The sequence below is a fragment of the Triturus cristatus genome, chromosome 10 (assembly GCF_964204655.1).
Source record: "Triturus cristatus chromosome 10, aTriCri1.1, whole genome shotgun sequence".
NCBI classification, from domain to species: domain Eukaryota; kingdom Metazoa; phylum Chordata; class Amphibia; order Caudata; family Salamandridae; genus Triturus; species Triturus cristatus.
In genome coordinates this window covers 455,169,583-455,184,402 of record NC_140593.1, presented here as the reverse complement: position 1 = coordinate 455,184,402, position 14,820 = coordinate 455,169,583, and the positions used below count along the sequence as shown (strand labels likewise).

General features: G+C 43.8%; 1 protein-coding gene across 1 annotated transcript in view; it reads left to right on the top strand.

The window, feature by feature from the left end:
- The window catches only part of LOC146789604 (uncharacterized), a 42,245-nt gene extending 38,698 nt beyond the window's left edge, over positions 1 to 3,547 (top strand). Inside the window, exon 3 of the mRNA XM_085631144.1 lies at positions 3,234 to 3,547. Within this exon, the coding sequence (XP_085487270.1) occupies positions 3,234 to 3,547 (314 nt within the window). The remainder of the gene's footprint in view (positions 1 to 3,233) is intronic.
- The last annotated feature ends 11,273 nt before the right edge of the window (positions 3,548 to 14,820 follow it).

Here is a 14,820-nt window from a genome sequence, read left to right as displayed (position 1 = left end):
CCTCCCTCCATACCCATGGCATTTCGCCAGTGACACTCATGCTAACCTAACAGCCGCATGGTAACATCGGCGGCACTGCATTGTTGGCTGTGCAATGTGCGCCTGCCTCAGCCCTTTTACAAATTTCATGGCAATGCGAAAAATAGTTGTATTTCCCTTCACTCCCAGTACCCACTCAGTCACTCGCAAATGGAAGGGTTCCCCAGGGGACCCCTTCACCTCTGTGAGAGATTTTTTAAGAGCTGGCAGTGGTCCCATGGACCACTGCCTGCTCCTAAATAATGAAACAGAAATGTTTCATTTTTATTTTTTAAATTCTTCGGGCCCGATTCACAGAACTAACTTAAGACAAAATCCTAAACTTACTACCATTTTCGTATTCACAGAAGGCACTTACTCATTTTGGTATTCTCAGAAGACACTTACTCACTTCGGTATTCACAAAAGTTAGGAGTCCTAACTTTAGGACTCCTAAATGCCTTCTGTGAATTCCGAAAGTCTAAAAATTAGGATTTTTTTCAGTTTAGGAGTTCTAAAGTTAGGACTCCTAACTTTACTACTGCTAAATTGAGAAAAATCATAATTTTAAGGCTTTCAGTATTCACAGAAGGCATTTAGGAGTCCTAAAGTTAGGAGTCCTAACTATACTACTACTAAACTGAGAAAAATCCTAATTTTAAGGCTTTCGGTATTCACAGAAGTCATTTAGGAGTCCTAAAGTTAGGAGTTCTAACTTTACTACTACTAAATTGAGAAAAATCCTAATTTTAAGACTTTCGGTATTCACAGAAGGCATTTAGGAGTCCTAAAGTTAGGAGTCCTAACTATACTACTACTAAACTGAGATAAATCCTAACTTTAAGACTTTCGGTGTTCACAGAAGGCATTTAGGAGTCTTAAAGTTAGGACTCCTAACTTCTGTGAATACCGAAATGAGTAAGTGCCTTCTGTGAATATGAAAATGAGTAAGTGCCTTCTGTGAATACCAAAATGGTAGTAAGTTTAGGATTTTGTCTTAAGTTAGTTCTGTGAATCGGGCCCATCCTGTTTTCTTTTAAGGAAAAAGAGCTGCATTTAAAAAACAAGCATTGGCATAGCCAATAGGTCTCGCCTTTGGGACCTTATAAGTGTTTAGCCTTGCAACAGATCATGTTGTTGCACCAAGGATATTGTGCTGCATAACTAAATACTTATAAGGTCCCAAAGGCTAGACCTATTGGCTATGCCAATGCTTGTTTTATATAAGCTGGGCTCAGCTCAGTGGGCCCGATTCACAGAACTAACTTAAGACAAAATCCTAAACGTACTACTTTTGCTATTCAAAGAAGGCATTTAGTAGTAGTAAAGTTAGGATTTTGTCTTAAGTTTGACTTAAGACAAACTTAAGACAGCCTTAAGACAGACTTAAGACAGACTTAAGTTAGGATTTTGCCTTAAGTTTGTCTTAAGTCTGTTCTAAAGTCTGTCTAAAGTCTGTCTTAAGTCTGGCTTAAGTTTGTCTTAAGTCTGCCTTAAGTCTGTCTTAAGTTCGTCTTAAGTTTGTCTTAAGTCAAACTTAAGACAAAATCCTAACTTGACTACTACTAAATGCCTTCTGTGAATACCAAAAGTAGTAAGTTTAGGATTTTGTCTTAAGTTAGTTCTGTGAATCGGCCCCAGAGTGAAGGGGAGCCTCTATTTACCATGCAAGGAGGATGTAGGCTGTAGATGGAGGTCATTGGAGAGGGAACCTGCCTCTGTCTCTCTCTGTCCTTGTGAGCTTGGAACTTGAGCTGATGCAGGGATCTCACCTTTCAAGGATGCTTTGCAGCCAAATGGACAGGCCCTTGAAACCTGACTCTCCAGTTCCATCACAGTTCCCCTCTCTGGACGTCCCGTCTGCAGCTCTCACAAGCACAGTCCTGTGACTTTAGAGCACCAGGTTTTCTCCAGGGACAGAAGACCTGAGCAGGGCACACGTCAAGGATACACCTTTGTGCAGGACGCTGACTAAAGGTTGAAAGTATTAGTGCCTGGGGGTCCAATCATGGGTCTGCTTCCGCGTGTGATCTTGGGCAGAGCTCTTCATGCATCAATGCCTCGTTTGTTTCTCAGATGTGAACTCTGGGGACAGAAGAGGCGGAAAATGCACTTAAGAAGTATTGGTTTGACTTTCACTGTAGATTGCTGTGCTGACTTCGGCACTACTCCTCTCCAGTAATTATAACAAGTGTGGGTGTTGTGCGCGCTGAAAGAAAAAAAAAGCACGTGCAAAAATACGACAAGAAAAGACAAGCGCGCGCGCCTCGTGCTGCAAGTTAAACAAGCAACAGAACATTGGAGAGGCAGAGCGAGGCGCGTGCACTTGTGCGCGTAACAGCAAGCTGGTGGCTGCCTTTGGCAGCGCTTTAAAAACCCACTTACTAAATGTCTCGCCAGACCAGCGCATGTGCTGGCTCTAGCTAAACCTAAAAACTGCTTTATGTAAAAAGCAGTCACAGAAATGGTGGTCTGCTGACCCCGGCAGGCCATCATCATTGTGAGTGAGTGCTGGCCATTCCCAACGGGGTCAGAACTCTGACCTGCCTCATCAATATTGAGACAGGTCGTTTGCGACCCCATTGGGACCCTGTTGTACATTCCATTTAGCAAGTCGTAAATTACGAGTCGCAAAACTGTAGAAATTTGTGACTCACAAAATGGAATGGTCGTACATCTGGCCCTAAGTGCCTTCGCATTTTGCGGAAGGGATAGTCTGTGACGAACGTGCCAAATACAATATCCTCCTGTTCCTTAATCCTTTCCCTGTACTGTGGCGCGTTGCTTTTCCCACCGTCCACTTACGGGAAGACAGGAGAATGTCTGTCTGCATGACCTCATATGACGTATATCATTTATGGTAATTATTCATCTGCCTTGTAGTCAGGGTGAAATTGGCAGGCATTTAGCAGAGCATGGCCATGATAGGAATAAGATATTTGTATAGGACAGCTGGCCCACCTGCAGAGAGTAGCAAAGTAACGCGAGTATGTCTAGGGCATTAGCTGAGCTAGAATGCCTCCATTAATTTAGCTCACCAAGAGAGAAAAGAATATTTGTGTACTCCATAGTGCATACTGTCTGAAACTCTAATCACATAAAAATAGAATAGCCCGAGGATACAAGCAAATGTACTGCTACTGGGCCACTATATAACTTTATGTGTGTTGCTAAGAGCATTGTTTACAATTTGCCTTTTTTCTTTCTTTATATAGCTACTTCTGCTGATCTGACTCCTAATAAGCAGGAGATGGCAGCCCGGACTCAGCAGAGGAAACTGGAGGCCATCAGGGCCAAATACCAGCGGCTGGTGTTCATGGAAGAGGAGGAGGCAGCAGTAGATGCCCCAGCCAGGCCCCATGACCTCCAGTACACCGTCGCCACGGTCCGACGGAAGCCGCTCCCCGCCATTTCATCACTGCTTCTCCCCCTAGTTCTTGCATTTCAGCGCCACATCATGGATGCCAGGCAGGAAGACCGGATGGGGAGGCACATGAACACCATTAAGAAGCTCCTAGCCCGCCGTTAGTGCCCTCTTCTGCCCCTTTTTTTAAAAAATATTAGTGGGTGGGACTTGTGGGGAGAGGGTGGAAATGTGGGAGTTGGGGCATTTTGGGGATTTTCTTTATGGACATTTTCATTTTTGGACTTTACTTTGGCCACTACTTGGGACTTTGGTTGGGTACAGAAAGAGGGGTGGGCCAGTTGTGGGTTCATTTTATATTGTTAGGGGAACACATTTTTCATAGTTTTAAATTATGATTTAAATCTTTTTTGAGGTGTTACTGTTTTACTTTGCACTGCCTTTGCCACGGCCAGTTTTACAAAGCTGCTGATAGTGTATCAACAAAATAGATATGCACTACCCTCCCTAGTTCTACTACTCTCTCCTCCTAGTCTCTGCACTCTGCAACTATATGAACACCTAAGGACTCGGAGTGGGTGGGTGAATTTCCATTGTATATAGATTTCAGTTCAACAATCAACCACAGTTCGCTTACCTGATTAGATGAAGCGAAGGCTGCACGGTTTCCCAAGGTGCCATGGTGGTGGTAGTAGTAGCATGCTAGCGCACTAACATTGCAGGCATCAGAAACTAGGTCCCACTCCCTCCTAGGCGTACTCAAACTGTAGGATAAGGACTATTTATAGGAGGGAACTAACCAAATTCAAATAAGACTGAGTTAATGCTGTTATTTTATGCAAGCTTTAAAAAAAATGAGACAGTCACCAGACTAGACTACTAGTACACAAGAAAAGAGAAAATATGATAAGCAATGTTAAATTGAATTATTCAGAACAATGGAGAGCTAGTAAAAGTTACAAAATGAAGTCAACTCAAACTGGACAAGGATAAGCTTTGACACAATACAATGCCTGAAGGATGATGCTGGCAATGATGTTCCTCTAAAAATATTGAACACTGTTGTTATGTGTCAGTGGGTAAATAATAAATATGGCTAGTATGGGCTATACTTATAGCTGAAGATCTTCATCCTGCACTGAGTTGGTGTTGCTTTTTCCACATCCACCCCACAATTTGTGTGATCAATTAATGGTGTAAGTTATTAAATCACATCTCAATAAATCTCACAGCCGAGGGGAAGAGGGCTAGGGGTTTGATGGATGGTTGGGAAAGGGGATTTGGGGAAAAAGTTTGACAAAGATAAATACTACACAAGGACAACATTCATCTTGGCATTGAGCAGCCGACCATCATAAATTTGCTATGGGAGAAAAGGAAATGAAAAAATGATGAGCACAGGTAAACCAAATCAAATTGTCTGTCTGCTCCCAGAGAGACCCAAGTTACATTATATATCTAAATGTTCTGTGTTACTGAGCTTTTGAAAGATAGCAAATATATCACCAATTAAATTATATGTAGGAGTCAAGTAAGCAACACACACAGTTCTAATGATTACTAAAAGCAAAAAGGATACTGTATTGCCAAATTGGGAGTTCCATCTGCATTCCTCTTGGACTGTCTGTCAATCTTGGGCGCCTGGTGGATGCGGTCCGGGAAGGTAAGTGTGAGTGTAATGCTGTTTTTTCCAATTTGGCATAGGGTAAGAGGGCCTACCGATTGAAAAACAAAAAAGATATTGCAGAATGAAGGAGAAAGAAAGAAGTTAAACTTCATAAAGAGTGCACCGAGAAGACTCAGAGACAGTGCAAGAGAGAAGAGAAGAATAGTCCTTTTTACACTCATTCATTTATGCATGGTGTATGAACAATTAGGTGTGGGCAAACAAATATCACAAAAAAGTGGCCACATGTCACTATCGGTATCAGGCAGATCAAACTAGCAACTGTCATCATGATCATCAATTCATCATCATGAATCATAATAATAATAATATGTAGCCTAATGGCACATGCATAATGTGTTGATCATTCATGACTAAATGCCTTTCTCCAGTTACCTTCAACAACAGGCCCCCCCACCAAACTACCACTTAGCTTCAAATTTGAGCCAGACAGCACTGTGCAGACACACAGCAACATTGCATTTTTCCAATCAGGTAAAATCAAGTCACAGCTATCATCACTCACCGCCACTCCACAGAGTTGGGTAGGCCTTTTTAGGCCACTGTAAAGTCCTCACCAAATCAGTTGGTTCCAGTGAAGTTGAAAACTTCTTTCTTCTGGCCGCAGTTCTGAAATTAGTCACGCCCACGCCCTGAGTCATTCCATCATCCCTGATCCTCTGAGTAAGGTGTCCAACTCCATATCGACTGTGTCCTGACTCAAATGGAATAGATCAACCTGTAGCTCAATTTTGTTGTTGTGCAACAAGAGAAACATTGAATATTTTTTATGTAGATTAGATTTGTGTGTGCGCTATCTATTCTAATGGGACTGGTCGGGTCCGACTCTTTAAGGAGTATAAAGCAGAAAACAATTAAACAAAGCAGTGTGGAGTGGACCCGGTGAAGAAATCTCACTATATCTCAAAGGGGAAGGAAAAAATCACCTCCAGGGAAAAAATTATCAGCCGTTTGTAGACCACCAACATTGTAGATCATTACAAACACATTTAAGTGTAATAGTTACAGATAAGCAAACACCCAGTGTCATTAATCATCTCAACACATTCACAAACAACAATCACTCAGCTTGCAATGCATGCCAATATCTGTTCTTCTAATTCAGGTGTGGTAACCATGACTGTGGTACATTACAGATTCATTATTCACAAAGAAGACAGTGGCCAGTCTAAATCAAATAACTTGGGGCAGTCCAGCTACGGTAGTAATAAACAAGGAAAGGATAGATAGTCACAACCCAGGGTTGCGGGAAATGAGTTGGGGGGGGGGGACTTTTTCACTGCACACTGTTGCAACTCCAATCTGGCATAAAACGTGTCTAAATGTAAGCCAGTGGGGATGAATTGATCAACCAGATGCAAACAAATTAAATTAAATAATGTTTCCCTAGCTATATCTTTTTTTGGTGGGCATCAAAGAAAGAAAGCAGATCAGCGATAGAGACTGATAGAGAAAGTTCTATGGTTGTTGGCCCAGGCCTAGTAGTCCTGGAAGTAGATCTTGTCCTCAAACTCTGGTGGTTTGCCCAGAAGTAGGTCATCCAACACACTACTTCCATGACCTGAGTCTCCCTCATCTTCGTCCTGTTGTACTTCAGACATGGAGTAATCTGGTGTTGTAAAGGGCTGATTAATTTTAATCATGGTTAATCTGTCCACGTTTTGGGGAGAGAGACTGGTCCTTCTTACTGTGACAACTGCATCAGCATCACTGAAAACACACTCAACAGAAACTCTGGCTGTTGAGCAAGCCTGATAGTTTATTGCCAGCCTGCTAAGCACTGGCCATTGGTGCCTCTTCCCATACCAATACACCAATGGGTTTTGATCAAGCTAGACCTCTGTTCGGTCATCTAGACAGGCCTGGACCATCCGCTGATGGTCATTGGTGCTCAACTTTGCTTGACCTCTTTTGCCTTCGCCTCTGCACTGGACTTAAGCCCTGCCTGTAGAAACAGTTCATTTGCAGATTTTGGGGCTGATGCTCCTGTTCTTTTTGTGGATGGTGTTCTTGTTGTTGGTTTTGACTGCTGTGAGCCAACAGCACTGCCCTCAAGCTCTGAACTTGAAGGCTGCCCCACAGAACTTGTGCCCTGGAAAAGTGGGCCTCTAATTTCCTGCCATTATTTTCCAGCTCACTGGCTTGCTCAGCTATCCATGTTGTGCATTTTGCAATATCCCCATCTGAAAAAGGAATGAAAGTGGACAGTAGTGGTTTGTACCATGCATCAAGAATTGTGGCACAGATGTAATGTTTGGATGACACAATGTCTCTTTGCACCCTGGCATTAACAGATAAGCAAAGGACTAAGCTCGCCACCAAGTCATATGCATCTTTTTTTCCTCCACACCTGTGTAAATTGCAGACACATCCTTTAGCTGTTCTTGTAGCATGTGTAACATTGTGAAAGCTTGGCCCATGGTACTGTCTTCATTGCTGACTTACCGTGTGAACACCTAAAAAGGAAGCAGCATCTCTGTCAGGCATCTGACTAGGCCCTATTGGTCCACTCAATGATCATGTCTTTCATAGTTGCATACTCTTTTTGCATGACATATTCAGTGATCGGTCTGTACTGCTCAAAAAGGCATTCAAGCATATAAGAAGTTGAGGTCCAATGTGTTGGTACCTCCTGTATGAGGTACTTTAACTGGCATTCTATTACCATGCTGAATGGCCCTCAGCAGTTTCCAGGCTTTAAATGAATGGCTGAAATGAGTGCAGATTCTACTGCAGGTGGACAGTAAGTTGCTTACTTGGTCTTCTTTTTAGAGAAAGTCCTGTAAAATGATGTTGATGCAATGCGCCAAACACAGGGCCCTGAAATAGCCATCGGCTACGGCCTTAACTATATTACTGCCATTGTCTGTGGCAACAAATCCAATAATAAGCCCTCTCGGCCGCAGCCATTCAAAGACCTTGTTGTTAAAGTTTTCGAAAATGTTTGCAGCAGTATGGAATTTCTCCATGGTGAATATGGCTATTATTGCATGCTTCTGAGCGGCATTAAAAATCTCAGCAGTGTGAACACCTGTCGATATATTTTCTCTAGCCCATACAAAAGAGATCCAGTGTACAGTGATGCACATGTAATCAGTGGCTTGGCAACTGGTCCACATGCCTGTTGTCAAGTGGATAGTGTGAATAGCACTCTGCTGAAAGTTTGTCCAAGCAATTCCAGCACATAGTGATGTAGCGCTGGAACAGCAAACCTGGCGAAATAGGAGGAGCTGGGAACCATCCATTTTGGACAGATGGTTGCCACAAATTCAAGAAAACCCACCCCTTCCACAAAAGAAGAAGGGAGGAGGTTCAGCGCTAAAATTTTAGGCAGTTTTGTGTTGCACAAACATGCTATTGGGTGGTTGAGTTGATACTGCCCCTCCTGCCTAAACATACCAGGAATAGTAGCCTGGATTCTTGTCTTTTCTGGTGCCACTGATGCAGGTGACTTCTTGAGAGCAGATGATGGTAGGGTTAATGTGCATTTCAGTCGGGCAGTCACTGTCCTCTCTTGCCGTGGTGTCTTGACCTGAGTCTTGTGACATTGCGATGATGCTGATGTGGGCGATACTACTGCACTGCTTGGGAGAGGACTGCATTGCAGAACGAAAATGTCTTTCTCTTCTTCACCTTCCACCATGATTGGATCAGATTGCCCTGCTCTGCCTTTCACCCCTTTCACCAACAACCCTTGCAGTTTTTTGGCTGCTAAGGTGCGCCTCCCACTGGAGCATATGGTGCTTTCTTAAATGGGTTGTTTGGTCCCCTGTACCATAGTTTGAACCCAGCCCCATCTACTAATGCTTTCTTTGCAAATGGAGCATATGGTAATGTTCACCTTCTTCTTGCTAACTGTAAAGAAGTCCCAAATTGGGGAGGTCAACTTTCTGATGCTGGTGCCACTGCCAATGTTGGATGAACTGGTGGTAGGTGGGCTTTTTGACTCTATGCAGTACCTAATTCTACTAAGGTGGTTGTGGATGTAGATAGCTGCAGGGAATTTGCAAATATGGCAGCTGGCGGTAGTGGTGGTATCTGTGGTGCCCCATCCTTCCCAGCAAGATAGGAACGTCAGTCTCCACAGGAGCTAGGCTAACATCCATGAGGATTGACTCATCATCATTCTACTCACCTACATTGCCACCATAACTCTAAGGCTTTCAGGAACCTTCCTTTTCACACGCCTCTCATGGAGTGTCTTACTCTCAGACTGAGGCGGGATCAAAGTGGTGACTAGATCATCAGAAGGGGGGCTTGGAGAAGACGATGATGTACTAACCCTCCTTTTCCTAGCTGGAGATCTGGAAGACAATGGATCTTCGGAAACAGCGGCTACCTCTACTTCCTCAGCATGAAGCTCAACCTCCTGAACACCTCCTACTTCAGGAGGAACTACTATTGGTGGTTGCAGCTGGTGTTGTTGTCCACTTCTTTGAGTTTTCTTCAATTATTGGGTACTACTTTGTGATAGAGATAAGTAAATTTCCACATCAATACTTGTCAGTGTTGCTGTGATTAGACTGGCTGACTCTGTGACAGATATGGGCTTGGGCCTAGGTTGGGGTGGGTCCACTGATGTGAGGGTGCTATTCCCAGCTTGCACAAAGGGTGGGCGTTGCTCACGGAGTTTCACTCCTGAAAATTCCACAGAGTTCCTGAAAAACTCCACCATTTTCAGTGGAGTTCTGTGCGCAAGCTGAATATGTCTACTACACAAACAAACAAGCCTTTCTCAGACCCTGGCAAAGCCAAAAGATGGCACTCTGTGAGTTTTCATCTGCCACTTTGAATGGAGGACGAACTGCATTAGTTTGGTTCTTCTTGGACCCACAGAAGGCTAGTCAGGAATTACTTAGCCCTGTTAGCAAAACAGAAAACACAGACTTGACGCTGTGCTGGAGGAAAGTGTAACTTGAAGTGTGTACTTATAAAACCCTTTAAGCACATCAAAGAACAACATTAACATGTTGTGCTCCTGCTGGCAAAATCTAAACTTTGGCTTAGATGGGGAGTCATTGCTAATGCCAAGTATGGCTGCCAAAGCCGTGCAAACTCACGGAGCCAGAATTCGAGTCACCCGCCGGGGTAGGAGCGCAGGACTGTTGTTGGAAAGTTCCAGGAAAAGCTGAAATCCCAGAAAAGATATACTTGAATTTTAGAAAGGTGTGCCACCATTTTGGAAACGTTGTACTGGATTTTTAAAGGTCCTCCTTCTTTTGGGGAGTGTTATTAATTGATTCTGCCTTCTCTTTGTTTCGAAATTGCTGCCCATCGTGTCACTGCCTGGTCACCAGTCACAATGGCCACGGGGGGGTCACAGCATTGTCATGCGTGTAGGCAGTGCACGCTGGCTGCTCCCGATCGCTTTCTAGATGCTGACATTATGCCACAAGAACACTTGACCTTTAGAACACTGATTGCCCCACCCCAAATACATAGATTTGGCATATGAAAGACAACCTTCATCTAGCAGCAGATGCCATTAAGCCCTACCTGAGGACGATCTCCACTCTCCAGGCTGCTCTGTCTTGTGCTTGTCTAGCGGGTGCCCGGTGACACTCTTGTGGCGCTTATTGAGTTCCTCAGCTGCATGGCAATACTTGGCCTGCTCATCACCGGCCCCTTGAGTAATTCACTGCAGAGCAGCTTTGCCAGGTCCACCTCCCAGTTCGTCTTCTTCAGCGGCACCGAGATGATGGTAGCCATAGTAGTGGCTGAAGTCTGCAGGGTGCCGCACTGATCACAGGTTCACTAGAACCGGAAGCACATACTACAGGTTAACTGAGCCCATATTTGCACTTCCTGGTAGGATGAGTGCTTGTGAAGCATGTGTGTAACTCTTTTTGGTGTAGAACGCCTACAGCTTAGTTGTTCCCCATACCAACATGTCTGCTGCCCAGTGTGCTGGGATACTATGCTCCATTGGCACTTACCAGAGTTTTATTGGTGAACTCTGCTGTGCCAACGGAGTGCAAAGTGGCAAAACTCAGTGAACTCAATTAGTGGAGCAGAGTTTCCCACCCACCCCTAGTTTGCTTCCCAGAGGCTAGTGCGGCAGGCACAGTTTTTTCCAGAGAAAGGTCTGGGTTGACAAACCAGTGGTGGTAAGATCTTTCTTCATCTGACTGGCCACTTTCTTGGTTGCACCTTCCTTTGGGGCCATCTTGAAGCTGTGAATTTCTGTATTATATGTGGGTCACGCGTCATGTCGTGCACAGTCCTTCTGTCTGGCAGTACTTTGGGTGATGTTGTCTCTTGTGCACCAAAAAGAAATGAAGCAAGAAGAACATCAGTAAAACGTGGCATTTTAGCAGTTCAATTAGTAGTACAAACAAACAATATCATTTAGCGTGGTCACTGGTTACTCTTATTATAAATATTTAACAATATAGTGTATCCATTCGTAAAAAGAAAAACCACACCAACATAAACTTTCATGGTGTACACTCAGGAATGATAAGAAAGAGCAACAACAACAACAGTATACAGTAACTGTTTGCTTTATGTGCATCACATTAGCTGTGGCCTTCAGGAAGTTGCAGCTGACAAATGACAATGGAATAATCCTTAGACAACGAATGCTGTTGTGCACCTATAGCAGACATGGGGTTGACTCATTGATGCCAGATGTTATTAAAATGTTTTTTTTAAACTAAATTAAAAATATATATATATATAAAAAATTAAAATGTAACTAAAATGAAAAAACTTTAAATTAAAAATTATAAAAATTAACAATTAATTCAAAAATAATATTTGTTGTTAGAATAGAACTGAAATTGAAACAAATTAAAATAAAAACAAATTATAAATAAGTGATGTGATCCTGAAAGGTATAATAATTTATTAAACTGCTATCTCATTGTTTAACCATCCATGCAAGAATATGTCAAAGAGCCACACTGGCTGGATGCACAAAATGGCTGCCTGCCATTGCTACATGGTCAGCAGCAACAACAACAACAACACTGAGCAAGAAGGCATTGAGAATAAAGAGAAGAAATGCAGGACTATGGTGAAATCACACTAGCTGGCTACACAAAATGGCCATCAGCCACATGGTCACAAGAAACAACAAGCAAGAAGGCATGGGGAACAAACTAAAATGGGCATATGCAGGCCTATGGGGAAAGCTCACTAGCTGGCTACACAAAATGGCCTTCAGCCACATGGTCACTGGTCACACAACAACAACAACCAGCAAAAAGGAATGGCCACAAACATAGAACACATGCAGGTCTATGGCAAAAGAACACTGCCTGCCTACGCAAACTGCCCACCAGCCACTTGGCAACAAGAAGCCGGTGGCCTGGAAAACAATGAACACATGCAGGCCTGTGGACACTGACTATACAAAATGGCCCCTGGCCACTTATCATGGGGAGTAAATGGTGGACTATGGCAAACACACATCAGAGGCATAGTTATACAGAAAGAACACAGCATTGATTAATATAGCAATGCCAAAAACGAAAATCAACAGGCCAAAAAATGTACTACAACACACATCCTCCAAAGGCCTTACCCCACCTACACACTGTTTGCAGAAAAAAAGAGAAATACCACAAAAGAAATGTTTGTATTTTCATCCAATGCCATCCAAAGCCTAGATGATATTTCACTTTACCAGACAACACAGGAACAGTTGTTTTTTATGCACCCATGGCTAGCACTGGGTCTACTGGCTGGAAAGCCCATTCCATTGACAGACTAGGCCAGATAGTGCATTAAAAGAATACAGCGAATTTACTAAAAAAACATGGAGAAAATATACTAAGCTGTGCCACATTTTTCCTTTACAAAAGAAGAAAAATCACATGCAAAAAAAACAACAAGCAGCAAGAAGGCATGGCCACAAACAAAGAACACATGCAGGCCTTTGGCAGAAGCACACTGGTGGCCTATGCAAAATGGCCGCCAGCCACTTGGTCAGAACAACAACAACCAGCAAGAAAGCATTGCCAGAACAAAGAAGACATGCAGGCCTATGGCAAAAGCACACTGGCTGGCAACACAAAATGGCCGCCAGCCACAGGGTCACACAAGCAACAAGCAGGAGGCCTGGAAAACAAGGAACACATGCAGGCCTATGGCAAAAGCACACTGGCTGCCTACACAAAATGGCCTCCGATCATATGATCAAACAGCATGCAAGGAGGCATTATCAAGACTCACCTGAAGTTTCCAAGGACGCGATCGGCAGGAGACTGAAGAGTAGGTCCCAACTTAGAGCTACCACGTAGCCTGCCCACAGGGTCAAAGCAAGGCCAGTGTACTGGGGAAGAGAGGAAACAAGGGAAGGAGAGAGGTAGTGAGGATCCCTCAGCACATCTGGGCAGCAAAGGATTCGTCACTGGAAACGTCTGTGTTCCTGCAAGTAAAGATTCATAAATAAACCACTCGCAGGGTAACTTTGAACAATTGTATAAACATTAACTATACATATCTCACTGATAACTACTTGGTTCATTCCCCTCTTCCTGCTTTGTATCCAACAGAAATGCTTCAGGAACCAACAATCAATTCTGTATAAAAAGAGATGAAAAGAGGACAGGTAGAGAAAATTACTAAGTGTGCATTATTCCTTTATGTACTATAGATGTACTAAATCAGGTGCTTACCATTGTAATGAACACAAAATGAAAATATAGCCAAAAGAAAATAGTGGCCTAATTACTGAAACCAAGCAAAGGCCTGAGTAAGGAGAACCAAAATATGGAAAACAAATGCAGGATAACGAAATCTTTATCCCATTAATTCAGGGGTCAATAACACTGACCGTATATGCTTTAATACAGTCAGAAATATATCACAAAAGAAATGCAGATGCCCATATCAGCCAAGGAAAGTCACTCAGATAGGTATCATTGTAGGTAAGTTTTAAAGTAGCCTTTTTAGTGCAGATTCTTTGTTTAATGCAGGAACGTCTGGATAGTTAGACACAGGCAGGAGCCCCCCACCGAAAACGCTAAGCGAAAGCCCAGTGAATGGCCAAAACTCTCAGCCGAGAATGCTGTGCAGAGAGCTAAGAGTGGCCTGGAGTCCCTGCCAAGAACACCACGAGGAGACAGGGAGCGCTGCTGAAGATCCTGACGTGAGGAGTCGGGTGACGACAGGACCGGAGCCGAGTGACCGGGAAGCAGAGGCGGGACCCGGACGTGAAGGAGCGCTCACTTGGAACTAGAATGTGAAGTGCTCCTTCTGTCGGGGCAGGGGCTTTTGAACCCGCGCGGCTCAGCCTCTTCTGCACACTGTGGCAGGGATGGAGCATTTCTGACCTTACACCCACCCAACAGTACTCCCAACAGGTTTGGGTTTCCATGGATATGGTCTGTGAAAAAGACGTACCAAACGAGGGGCATGAACATGTCCCACAGGTGCCCAGGTACGGTCCTCAGCACCATACCCCTTCCAATGCACAATGTACTATAGCCTTGTAGCCTAAACCTGCATTTTCCTGTAATCCACAATATCCCCAACTTCATATTCCTGTTCGTCCTCCACAGTGACAGAAACTGGCTGGATTGGCAGCATGGTTCCCTGAGCAGCGGGTTTCAGCAATGTACCGTGAAAGACAGGGTGTATCTTTAGTGTCACAGGGAGTTCAAGTTTCATGGCTACAGGGTTTATGAGCTTTATAATCTTGTAGGGACCTATGAAACGAGGCTTGAATTTCCTAGTCCCTTTGATCGTGATGTGGTAAGTGGACAGCCAGACTACATCCCCAATAGCCTATTCGGGACTAGGG